Below are 13,157 nucleotides of genomic sequence, written 5' to 3'. Positions count from 1 at the left end.
GGTGATACGGTGTCCTAGCCAACATTTTTTCCTCAACCAACACCATCTAAAAAAAAATCTGGAAAATTGTCTCATTGCTGTTTGTGGAATCAAATTGAGTGCCGTGTTTCCCTACATTACAACAGTGACTAGACTTCAAAAGTATTTCAGTGGCTGTGAAGTGAATTTTGGACGTCCTGGGGTTGCGAAAGTCGCTATATAACTGCGAGTTGTCTTCCTCCTTCATCGTGGGGGAGTCCACAACATAACCCCTGAATGGCCTGGCTCTAATTTGAAAGTTATGTCAGGAAACACTTCTTCATGCAAAGGGTAGTAGAAATCTGGAGCTTTTGCTCAAAATGCCGTTGAGGCTAGGTCAATTGAAAATTTCAAAACTGAGATTGATCGATTTTTGTTAGGTAAGGTTATTAAAGGATATGGATCCAAGGCAAGCAAATGGAGTTAAGATACAGATCAGTCATGATCTAACTGAATAGGGAAGCAGGCCTGAGGGGCTGAATAGCCTACTCCTGTTGCAATAGGCCTTGGTCCTTCAATTAGGGTATTCAGTAATAAAAGCCTAAACAAATTGTGAACACAAAATAAAACAATATTACAGGAAACTTTCTGGTATCCGGCACTGACGGGACCGAGCTGGTGCCGTTAGCTCAAAACTGCTGTATAAACCAGCGTTAATGTTAAAACATACAGAGCTTTTCAGCTCCGTGTGAATCAACAAACCCTGTTAATAAGAACATAAGAACATAAGAAATAGGAGCAGGAGTAGGCCAATCGGCCCCTCGAGCCTGCTCCGCCATTCAATAAGATCATGGCTGATCTGATCCTAACCGCCAATCTACTATCACAGAACCATCTCCTGAATCTAACAGAATTAGACACATGAAATAGGAGCAGGATCAGGCTACACGGCCCCTGGGCCCGCTCCGCTACCCACAGGGCCATGACCGATCCGAACCTAGACTCATGTCCAAATTCCTGCCCGCTCCCCGTAACCCTTAATTCCCTTTACTTCTAGGAAACTGTCTATTTCTGTTTTAAATTTATGTAATGATGTAGCTTCTACAGCTTTTTGGGGCAGCATATTCCATGGACCTACCACCCTCTGAGTGAAGTAGTTCCTCCTCATCTCAGTTTTGAAAGAGCAGCCCCTTATTCTAAGACTATGCCCCCTAGTTCTAGTTTCACCCATCATCGGGAACATCCTCCCCGCATCCAACCGATCCAACCCCTTCACAATCTTATATGTTTCAATAAGATCGCCTCTCATTCTTCTGAACTCCAATGAGTAGAGTCCCAATCTACTCAACCTCTCCTCATATGTCCATCCCCTCATCCCCGGGATTAACCGAGTGAACCTTCTTTGTACTGACTCGAGAGCGAGTATGTCTTTTCTTAAGTATGGACACCAAAACTGTATGCAGTATTCCAGGTGCGGTCTCACCAATACCTTGTACAACTGAAGCAATACCTCCCTATTTTTATATTCTATTCCCCTAGCAATGAAAGCCAACATTCCATTGGCCTTCTTAATCACTTGCTGCACCTGCATACTAACCTTTTGAGTTTCGTGCACCAGGACCCCCAGATCCCTTTGTACTTCAGTACTTTCCAGTTTCTTGCCATTAAGATAATAACTTGCTCTACGATTTTTCCTGCCAAAGTGCATAACCTCACACTTTCCAGTATTGTATTCCATCTGCCAAATCTCTGCCCACTTATTTAGCCTGTCTATGTCCCCTTGCAGGTTTTTTATGTCCTCCTCACTCACTACTTTCCCTCCCATCTTAGTATCATCTGCAAACTTTGATATGTTACACTCGGTCCCCTCCTCCAAATCGTTAATATAGATTGTAAAGAGTTGGGGACCCAGCACTGACCCCTGCGGAACACCACTAGTTACTGATTGCCAGTCTGAGAATGAACCATTTATCCCAACTCTCTGCTTTCTGTTAGATAGCCAATCCTCTATCCATGCCAGAATATTACCCCCAATCCTGTGATTTTTTATCTTAAGCAATAATCTTTTGTGTGGCACCTTGTCAAATGCCTTTTGGAAGTCTAAATACACTACGTCCACTGGTTCCCCTTTATCCACCCTATATGTTACTTCCTTAAAGAACTCCAGCAAATTTGTCAAACATGACTTCCCCTTCATAAAACCATGCTGACTTTGTCCTATTAAATTATGATTATCCAAATGTCCTGTTACCGTCTCCTTAATAATGGACTCCAAAATTTTACCTACCACAGATGTTAGGCTAACCGGACTATAGTTTCCAGCCTTCTGTCTACTGCCCTTTTTAAATAAGGGTGTTACATTAGCAGTTTTCCAGTCTGCCGGGACCTTTGCTGAGTCCAGGGAGTTTTGGAAAATTATTACCAATGCATCCACAATCCCTACCGCCAATTCCCTCAAGACCCTAGGATGTAAGCCATCAGGCCCAGGTGATTTATCCGCCTTGAGTCCCATTATTTTACCGAGTACCACTTCCTTAGTGATTTTGATCGTGTTTAGCTCCTGCCCCCCATAACCCCCTGTTTGTCCAGTGTTGGGATATTCTTAGTGTCTTCTACTGTAAAGACTGATACAAAATATTCATTCAGTGTTTTTGCCATCTCCATATTTCCCACCATTAATTTCCCGGTCTCATCCTCTAAGGGACCAACATTTATTTTAGCCACCCTTTTTCTTTTTATATAACTATAAAAACTCTTACTATCTGTTTTTATATTTTTTGCTAATTTACTTTCATAATCTGTCTTCCCTTTCTTAATCATCTTTTTGTTATTTTTTGCTGTCTTTTAAAGTTTTCCCAATCCTCTATCCTCCCACTAGATTTGGCTCCCTTATATGCCCTTGTTTTTAGTCGAATACCATCCTTAATTTCTTTACTTAGCCACGGATGGCTGTCTTTTCTTTTACACCCTTTTTTCTTCTCAGTGGAATATATATTTTTTGGAAGTTGTAAAATAACTCCTTAAATGTACACCACTGATCATGTATCGTCTTACTCTTTAATCTATTTCCCCAATCCACTCTACTCAATTCCACTCTCATACCTTCATAGTCTCCTTTATTCAAGCTTAGCACGCTTGTTTGAGATCCAACCTTCTCACCCTCTAATTGAATATGGAATTCAACCATGTTATCGTCACTCATTCCAAGGGGATCCTTTACTGGGACATTTTTAATTAACCCTGTCTCGTTACACAGGACCAGATCTAAGGTTGCTTGCCCCCTGGTCGGTTCAGTTACATACTGCTCAAGAAACCCATCCCTAATACACTCAATGAACTCATCCTCAAGGCAGCCCTGCCCAATTTGATTTGTCCAATTAATATGATAGTTAAAATCCCCCATAATTATAGATGTTCCCTTATTACAAGCCTCAACTATTTCCTGATTGATACTCCGTCCAACAGAGTTGCAACTGTTCGGAGGCCTATAGACTACGTGCACTAGTGTTTTTTTCCCCTTATTATTCCTTACCTCCACCCAAACTGTTTCATTATCCTGATCTTTTGACCCAATATCATTTCTCTGTATTACAGTGATTCCTTCCTTTATTAACATAGCCACCCCACCTCCCCTTCCTTCCTGCCTGTCCTTCCTGATCATTAAATAACCTGGTATGTTTAATTCCCAGGCATTGTCACCCTGCAGCCATGTTTCTGTAATGGCCACAAGATCATACCCATATGTAGTTATTTGTGCCATTAACTCGTCTATTTTGTTACGAATGCTACGTGCATTCAGATAGAGAACTTTCAAATATGTTTTGTGACACTTAGTTCCTGCTTTTGCCCTTTTTATTACTTTACCTTTTACTCCATACCTTCTGCCCCTTCCTGACACGCTCTGGTTTTTAATTTCCCCACTGCTACCTAAGTCTATGACCTTCTCTGTTGTCATTTTTATTATTTGCTCTCTAGGAACCCCCCCCCCACTAGTTAGTTTAAAGCCCTCTCTACAGCCCTGGTTATATGATCCGCCAGGACTCTAGTCCCAGCACTGGCCAAGTGAAGCCCGTCCCAACGGAACAGCTCCCTCCTGCCCCAGCACTGGTGCCAGTGTCCCAGGAAGCAAAACCCATTTCTCCCACACCAGTCTTTGAGCCACGCATTTAACTCTCTAATTTTATTTGTCCTAGCCAAATTCGCTCGTGGCTCAGGTAATAATCCAGAGATTATTACCCTTGAGGTTCTGTTTTTTAATTTGACCCCTAGCTGCTCATACTCCTTTAACAGAACCGGCTTCCTAGTCCTATCTACGTCGTTTGTACCAACATGGACCACGACAACTGGATCCACCCCCTCCCACTGCAAGTTTCTTTCCAGCCCAGAGGAGATGTCCTTAACCCTGGCACCGGGTAGGCAACACAGCCTTCGGGACTCTCGCTCTCGGCTGCAGAGAACTCTATCTATCCCCCTAATAATACTATCCCCTACCACTACAACATTTCTATTTACTCCCCCCTCTTGAATGGCCCCCCGTTCCACGGTGCTGTGGCCAGGTTGCTCATCCTCCCTGCATTCGCTGCTCCTGTCCCCACAGGGAGCAAGAACCTCGAACCTGTTGGACAAGAACAAGGGCTGCGGCTCCTCCAGCTGTACCTCCTGGATCCCCGTACCTGCCTCACTCGTAGTCACACCGTCCTGTCCCTGACCATGGGCTACATCTGAATTAATTAACTTCATAGGTGTGACCACCTCCTGATACAGAGTCCAGATACTTCTCCCCCCTCCCTGATGTGTCGCAGTGTCTGAAGCTCAGACGCCAGCTCATCAACACGGAGCTGGAGTTCCTGTAGCAGCAGACACTTGTCACAGACGTAATCACCGTGAGCCTCAATGGGGTTCACCGGCTCCCACATCTCGCAACAGTAACACATCACCTGCTCCATTCTATGTAATTAATTAAATTTGTTATTGTTAGTTATGGACACCCTCTGCCCGATTTTAGATGCTAGTATCCCCTTTAATTAATTGGATTTAAATTAAATCAATCCCTCTAGTTACACCAGTTAAATGGTTTACCAACAGTCACTCTGCACCAGAAAGGCCTTATTAACTACAACCCACAGAGTTAAAGTTTGAAAAGAGCACCTAACACCCCACTTACCCTAACTCACACTTACCCAAACTCACAGCACTCTTTGATGACTCGCACTAGGACTGGTCTTTTTATACTGTTTGTTTGTTTACAGCCAAATGAGTCACCCCTGCTGATTGGTTAGAAAACTGGTTTCCACTGCCTGCTGTGCCAATTTACTCCTACTGCAGTGTAACCTTGTTTTACTCTTCTTAAACCAACAGAATCCCAAATATTTAACTTTTCCCCTTTACTTAAACTGCTTAAGTAATCTTATCAAGAATGATTTAAAGAGAAATAACAATTAAAGAACTCTCACACTTACCCAAACTCACAGCACTCTTTGATGACTTAGCAACAGCTTCAAAACAGGCGGCTGCAGCTGCAAGCGTCCTAGCTGAAGCTGTTGCTTAGCTACAGACCTTGCAGAGCCTGACTGGGAAAAAAAGCAACGAGAAGTAAAAAAAACTTAAAGAAAACAGCTCCTGAATTTTGCCGGTAGATAGAGCTTTCCGGACTTTTAACCTCCGGTTAAACGAAAGTTTCCTGTAGTATATTTAATCCTGATATGTTCTTCTTGCGTACCTGTGTTTCTTAGTGAGCAAATAGCGATTTTGAATTGACCTCTTAAAGGGAAATGCCACCCTCATTAAAATGATGACAGATTTTGCAAGATAAGGGAGTGAAGGGTTATGGAGAGCGGGCAGGGAAGTAGCTTTGAGCCCAAGATCAGCCATGATATTGAATGGCGGAGCAGGCTCAAGGGGCCAAGTGGCCTATTCTTGCTCCTATTTCTTATGAGAGAACTAAATACTCACGTGCCTTTCACTCCCACCTGTCAGAGAAAGCAACTTGCCACCACTACCTGATTTAGTCTGTATGTGGGTGACTCTTAATGGACTCTGAAGATGGCCCACCATTTATGGGCAATAAATGTAGCTTTGCCTTTATCGTAAAAAGAAATAGAAAAATATATTTTGAGAAGAATGTAAAAAATAAACTGAAGGACAGCACCTCTTAATATACAGAACTGCCCAATTACTGGACTGGAAAGTCAGCCTAGATTATGTGCTCACAAACGTTCTGACACACAGGTAAGAGTTTTTTTTATATTCGTTCATGGGATGTGGGCGTCGCTGGCAAGGCCAGCATTTATTGCCCATCCCTAGTTGCCCTTGAGAAGGTAGTGGTGAGCTGCCTTCTTGAACCGCTGCAGTCCGTGTGTGAAGGTACTCCCACAGTGCTGTTAGGGAGGGAGTTCCAGGATTTTGACCCAGTGATGATGAAGGAACGGCAATATACTTCCAAGTCAGGATGGTGTGCGATTTGCAGGGAACTTGGAGATGGTGGTGCTCCCATGCGCCTGCTGCCCTTGTCCTTCTAGGTGGTAGAGGTTGCGGGTTTGTGGGGTGCTGCCGAAGAAGCCTTGGCGAGTTGCTGCAGTGCATCTTGTAGATGGTACACACTGCAGCCACTGTACGCTGGTGGTGGAGGGAATGAATGTTTTTAAGGTGGTGGATGGGGTGCCAATCAAGCAGGCTGCTTGGTCCTGGATGGTGTCAAGCTTCTTGAGTGTTGTTGGAGCTGTACTCATCCAGGCAAATGGAGAGTATTCCATCATACTCCTGATTTGTGCCTTGTAGATGATAGAAAGGCTTTGGGGAGTCAGGAGGTGAGACACTCAAAACAGAATACCCAGCCTCTGACCTGCTCTTGTTGCCACAGTATTTATGTGGCTGGTCCAGTTAAGTTTCTGGTCAATGGTGAGTGCTACTAACTGAGCCAAGCTATTTGTTGGCACAGCATACAAGTTTGGCAGCTTTTGCAGTGGTGATTGTATAATCTATCTGAAGAAAAGAAGCCAAGTTAAATGCTGAGAAATCTTCCATGTCAGTATTGTTTAGGAGATTTAATTATCTGGTTCTTTGAGGGATTGCTGAACTGCGGTAGCTTTCAAACCATCCAATAACGGCTAATTTTAATTTTGTTTTCTCTTTCAGAATATGCCAATCACTATTGTGAAAGAGCAGGAAAAGGCGGGACATACCCGCGGCAGTATCACGTCTCCCATCACCGCAAGGACTATAGTGATGGTAAGTTAAAGGATGGATTTTGAGATTCCTGATGGTCTTGCATTGATTGACCCAATTTTGTTACTTCATCCCCTGAGGGAAAGTTCTGTATAATTTCTCATCTATGCCTAGATAAAACAGCAGACTATCTATCTGTATGTCTCTACTGGCCAGTTGCGTGCCATGGAAGCTGTTTCCTAGATCCCAGTAGCACAGGAACCATCATGCTCCACAGAACTATTTGGTCATGTTATTTGGCATAAAGATCATAAAACATGAAAGAGGAAGCACTTAGCAAATCGTTCCATTTAAAGAGGCCTTAGTTAGGTTGAAGTTATGGCCTGCAGATCCAGAATAAAGAAAATATCTTCCAGCTAATTACGGGAAAACACAGGAACAAAACATTTGGCATGTTGTTTTAAAAATGTCAATTGCATGGTGATACTTCGGCAGACATTCTGTTTTTTAATAAAAATCACTCCTCTGCTGTTGGGGCTGGTTGACTCTTGCTGACCGCAGTTGCAAGGAGACTAGAAGCTCATTAATACCAGACCCAATTAGCTGCCCTTCGTGTCAGAGCTTAGAGAGTGAGTGTTGGCAGGCTCTCCAACCTTGAGCATATCCTGTACCCGCCCAGTGCCCACATGTGCATTCTTTCCAATTGGAGTCAGTGGATAATCATGTGAAGTGGGAGCTGTGTTTTTGTTTTCCACTTCTCTAGCCCAGAACCGTTGAAGCCTACTGTTTCTTCTCCCATTGCCTCTCTCAGATCAGCTAACTCGGCACAAATGGACGATCGAGCCTTGGGCCTCCCTGATCTGTATGGCTCAATTGCACAGTAGGCAATACACTTAACAACTGTGCTATTGGAACTGCTTAAGCAAGAAGGTTTACTAAAAGCTTTTTGCACAACAGTATGGGACTCCCATAGTGATTATATTACTGGACTAGTAATCCAGAGGCCTGGACTAGATCCGGGGACATGAGTTCAAATCCCACCACGGCAGCTGGGGAATTTAAGTTCAGTTAATTAAATTTTAAAAATCAGGAATAAAAAGCTAGTAAAAACCCATCTGGTTCACTGCCATCCTTATTTGGTCTGGCGTATATGTGACTCCAGACCCACAGCAGTGTTGACTCTTAACTGCCCTCGGAAATGGCCTAGCAAGCCACCACCTTCTCAACATCCCATGAATGAATAAAAAAAAGTCTTCCTCTGTCCCTTCTATATTTCCTCTTGTTTCCCACTCTGTTTATGTTTACACCTTTCTAAATGCTGGGGATGATCTTTTTTATGTAAAGAGTGCCATATAAATTCAGGTGTAGCCCATGAATCTGAAACTAGTTCTGGAGCAGATTTTTTTCTGGCTTTACATATTGCTGATACGCTTATTTATTAAAAAAAATATAGTCCGCTTGGCTCAATACTACTGCTCTCAACACTGAGTGGGTTCAAGCCTGAACTTCAGCATGTATTCTAGGTTGATGATTCAGTGCATTAGTGAGAGAGTGCTGCATTATTAGAGGTGCTGCCTTTTGGATGAGACAGTAAACTGAGGCCATGTCTAAATGTGCAGTTTAAAGAACCTTTGAAGAAGAGCAGGGAGTTCATCCTGGCCAACATTCATTTAACCCATTTGCTTTTGTAGGACCTTTATTGCATGCAAATTGGCTACCAAATTTGCCTACATAACAGCAATGACTATACTTCAAAAGCAAATAATTTGTTGTGAAGCGCTGTGTGATATTTGCATATGTGAAATGTATAACTATTGTTTTGTTAATCATTTTTCATTCAGGGAGAAGAACTTTCCCCCGGAGCTTCATCCATCAGGAAAATCTTTTCCAGCTCGTTCCTTCCAGTAGGTCACACAGTGCCAACGGGGACAGCATGGGGAGCACCTTGCAGTATGATGAGAACCGCACCATTCGGTGGAGCAGCGAAGACAAAACTTGCCTGAAACTTCATGACAGGCACTTGCCTTCAATATGTAAGTAAATCTATAGCACTTCTCCCAAGTGCAAATGAGGGCTGAGCTACAAGGAAAGATTAGGGAAGCTCAGACTACATTCTTAGATAAAAGATGGTTCAAAATTCTCCGATCACTAAGTGCGGCACCTTTAGAAAAGGTGAAGGTTCCCTCTGTTTCGCTTTTTCTGCTAGAAGTCACGAACAGGAAATCTACACATTTATAATGTTACTACACACAACGACCACAGGAATTCTTACTGTAGGAATATTAAGGCGGGACCTCACTGATGTGCACAAAGTGGTATAGATGGAATAAACCTAGAATGTTTCTGGAGGGAGAGTATGCAAGGGAAGAATTTCTATGGTCACTGAGTGGTGCAACATTGTAAAAGTAAGTATTTACAATCTTCACCGTAAATCTTCATGAATGCATGCAAAGAACCTTGACACAGCCCCCATTTTAATATAACCCACCATGATAATGGGGCGGGTTTGGGTCAGACGTCTGATTTACACCCGTATGATTTTACGTTTTGTTCACTTCAGTGGAGCGTTAAATCATGTGGGTGTAAATTTGATGCTGACCTGAAACTGCCCCGTTTTCGCACTGTGTGTTAGGTTAAAATTGAGGTGATAGCTACTAAAGTAATTCTTTCTCCCATGGTGAAAAATAATATATATGGTGATGTGATGCATATATATTTATAACATATGGTTTTAAATAAATTGCATTCAACAGTTTCTGTTGGTATAACAAACTCCAGTTTGCAGATTGGCTGACTTTAATTTAACCTTTTTTTTTATTGTGTTAAGGCAACACTTTAAAATCTTCTACTCAAACTAATATATCATTATAAAGGTTAACACATTGTGGAGTAAGTTACCAGAGAGTATTAGTTCTGTTTCTGGAGGGAGAAGATTTAAGGAATATATTGAAAAAGTATGTGGGTGGGGTTGATATATTAAAAGGGTTCGTCTTAATAAGGCCTAATAGCCTTTTCCTATATTACAGGAAACTTTGTATTATCCGGAGGCTAAGTGTCCGGCAAGCTCGAGCCACTGGCAAAAATCAGGAGCCGTTTTGTTAGGTTTTTTTTTCTCGTGGCTTTTTTTTCCAACAGTCAGGCTCTGGAAAGTCTCTCTGAAGCTGTTGCTAAGCTACAGAGATGCTTCCAAGGTACGGGCCGACTGCAAGCTGTTGCTAAGCAACAGTGTTTGTTGTCAGATACGGAGATGAAAAGCTCCGTATGCTTCAACATTAACGTTAGTGTGTCCAGCAGTTTTGAGGGAACGGCAACAGCTCGGTCCCGTCGGTGCCGGATAGCACAAAGTTTCCTGTAATCATTTTATGTTCTTTGAAGTTTAAACAAAGAAACACAAATTGGAAAGATTGCACTGACACTGCATTTAAAATTTTCTTTTTTTCCAATAGCACCTCGCGCCCCCATCAACTGGAGACTAGGAAAGTTCCTTGGACGAGGAGCATTTGGAGAAGTTTACTTGTGCTATGACGCGGACACAGGCAGAGAACTGGCAGTCAAGCAAGTGGCTTTTGACGCAGATAGCCAAGAGACGAGCAAGGTTGGTGACTTCGAGCCAAAAGTATGACACAACCTGCTCATGACTCACGAGTTCTAGGTTCTTGTTAGACTTTGCTGGCGGTTAAGCAAAAAACCTGTGGCCATCATTAAATATTCCATAATTGTACTTTTTCCAGGAAATAGCTGCGCTTTCCCTTTGACCAGTGAGGCTATGGGGATTACATTTTATTAATAGATTCCACCTCTCTACCATATTTTAAAATTTGCATTCAGATTGTGACAGAACTCATATTTATTTTAAATCTTGAAGAATCTTTGAAGATAATTGGCAAAAGAAACAGCGGAAATGAGGAGAATTTTTTTTACATAGCAAGTTGATCTGGAATGCACTGCCTGAAAGGTGGTGTAAGCAGATTCAATAGTAACTTTCAAAAAAGGAATTTGATATCTACTTGAAAGGAAAAATTTGCAAAGCTGGGGAAAGAGCGGGGTAGTGGGATGAATTGGATAGCTCTTTCAAAGAGCTGGCACAGGCACGGTGGGTCGAATGGTCTCCTTCAGTGCTGTGAAGTTATCCACTTTGGTAGGAAAAGTAGAAAAGCAAAATATTTTTTGAAAGGTGAGAGACTGGGAAATATTGGTAGTCAGAGGGACCTGGGTGTCCCTGTACACGAATCACAGAAAGTTAACGTGCAGGTACAGCAAGCAATTAGGAAGGTATTTTATCCTTTATTACAAAGGGATTGGAGTACGTATAAGAGTAAAGAAGCCTTACTGCAATTATATAGGGCCTTGGTGAGACCACACCTGGAGTACTGTGAACAGTTTTGGTCTGCTTACCTAAGGAAGGATATACTTGCCTTAGAGGGAGTGCAGCGTAGATTTACTAGAATAATACCTGGACTCCAAGGGTTAAATTATGAGGAGAGATTACACAAACAAGGGTTGTATTACCTGGAATTTAGTAGATTAAGGGGTGATTTGATCAAAGTTTTCAAGATATTAAGGGAAACTGATAGGGTAGATAGAGAGACACTATTTCTGTTGTTTGGGGAATCTAGGACTAGGTGTCATAGTCTAAAAATTAGAGCCAGGCCTTTCAGGAGTAAAGTTAGGAAACACTTCTACGTGCTAAGGGTGGTAGAAGTTTGGAACTCTCTTCCGCAAATGGCAGTGGATGCCAGGTCAATTGTTAATTTTAAATCTGAGATGAATAGATTTCTGTTAACCAAAGGTATGAAGGGATATGGGGCAAAGGAAGGTATACGGAGTTAGGTCACAGATCAGCCATGATCTCATTGAATGGTGGAACAGACCTCAAGATATGGAGGCATGCAGCCTCCAAGCCAACTCTCTGCTCAAACATTCATCCAAAGCTTCCCTCCCCCGCCTTTAGAAGACCAGAAGGGGCCTGAAAACAACCTGCAGCTGTGTCAATGCTATCAGGCTAGTTACAGGCCTACTCCTCGTCAGTCCTCTTCCACAGTCTGGTACAACAGAGATCTCCCAGGTGACCTAGCCATGAGTAGATTCAGACACTGTTATGAGAAAGACATCACTAGGCTGGACCAATTCCTAAGTAAGGGCAAGATCTTGTTTTTCTGGCAACTAATAGACAAATCCCCCCACATCCTATGAGAAGTCAACGCATTATTAATGTGAAATTCATTTACCAAAGAACCTACATTGTGCAGTATCAAGTGGGTCTCAATGATGGTACCTCCAAATTGAACATGTTCTCCAGGAAATAGTGAAATGCAGCTAACTTTAGAGAGAGTTGATTTCCGTTTCCCCAACAAAGAACTGCACCTCTTTGATGTCAAATACAGAATCACTTCTCTGTTCTTCATACCACATTCTCCTTCTCATCAACATAATCCAAAGCCTGAAGGTAGTTTGGAAGCCAGTAAGAGGAAACTTTTATAGACAAAACCTAGGACGCTGAGCGAAGTGAAGGAAGAAATCACGGAGGCACTTACCATAATCTTCCAATCCGCCTTAGAAACGGGGGTGGTGCCAGAGGACTGGAGAGTGGCAAATATTACACCCTTGTTCAAAAAAGCGGGTAGAGATAAACCCAGCAATTATAGGCCAGTCAGTTTAACCTCAGTAGTAGGGAAGTAGTAGTAGGTTAGGTTGATTGGCCATGATAAAAATTGGCCCTTAGTGTTAGGGGGGGATTAAATATGTGGGGTTACGGGGATAGGGCTTGGGTGGGATGGCAGTCGGTGTAGGGACCGGGTGCTAGGGTTTGGATGATCAGCCATGATCTCGTTGAATGGCGGAGCAGGCTCGAAGGGCTGAATGGCCTACTCCTGCTCCTAGTTTCTATGTTTCTAAGCTTATAAAAACAATAATCAGGGACAAAATTAGCAGTCATTTGGACAAGTGTGGATGAATTAAGGAAAGCCAGCACGGATTTGTTAAAGGCATATCATGTTTAACCAACTTGATCGAGTTTTTTAATGAGGTTACAGAGA

At 42.6% G+C, this 13,157-nt stretch overlaps 1 protein-coding gene across 2 annotated transcripts in view; it reads left to right on the top strand.

Moving 5' to 3' along the window:
• map3k22 (mitogen-activated protein kinase kinase kinase 22) overlaps window positions 1-13,157 on the top strand; it is a 157,643-nt gene that overhangs the window by 110,191 nt on the left and 34,295 nt on the right. For both annotated transcript variants that reach the window (XM_085992505.1, XM_085992506.1), the window contains exons 11-13: window positions 7,093-7,185; window positions 8,964-9,155; window positions 10,569-10,717. In XM_085992505.1, coding sequence (XP_085848631.1) covers window positions 7,093-7,185; window positions 8,964-9,155; window positions 10,569-10,717 — 434 coding nt within the window. The remainder of the gene's footprint in view (window positions 1-7,092; window positions 7,186-8,963; window positions 9,156-10,568; window positions 10,718-13,157) is intronic.

This window comes from Somniosus microcephalus, chromosome 7, assembly GCF_052327205.1.
Source record: "Somniosus microcephalus isolate GS21.2 chromosome 7, FLI_Smic_1.0, whole genome shotgun sequence".
Classification (NCBI taxonomy): Eukaryota; Metazoa; Chordata; class Chondrichthyes; order Squaliformes; family Somniosidae; genus Somniosus; species Somniosus microcephalus.
Note: the sequence above shows the minus strand (reverse complement) of the source record. Positions and strands in the feature narration are given on the sequence as shown.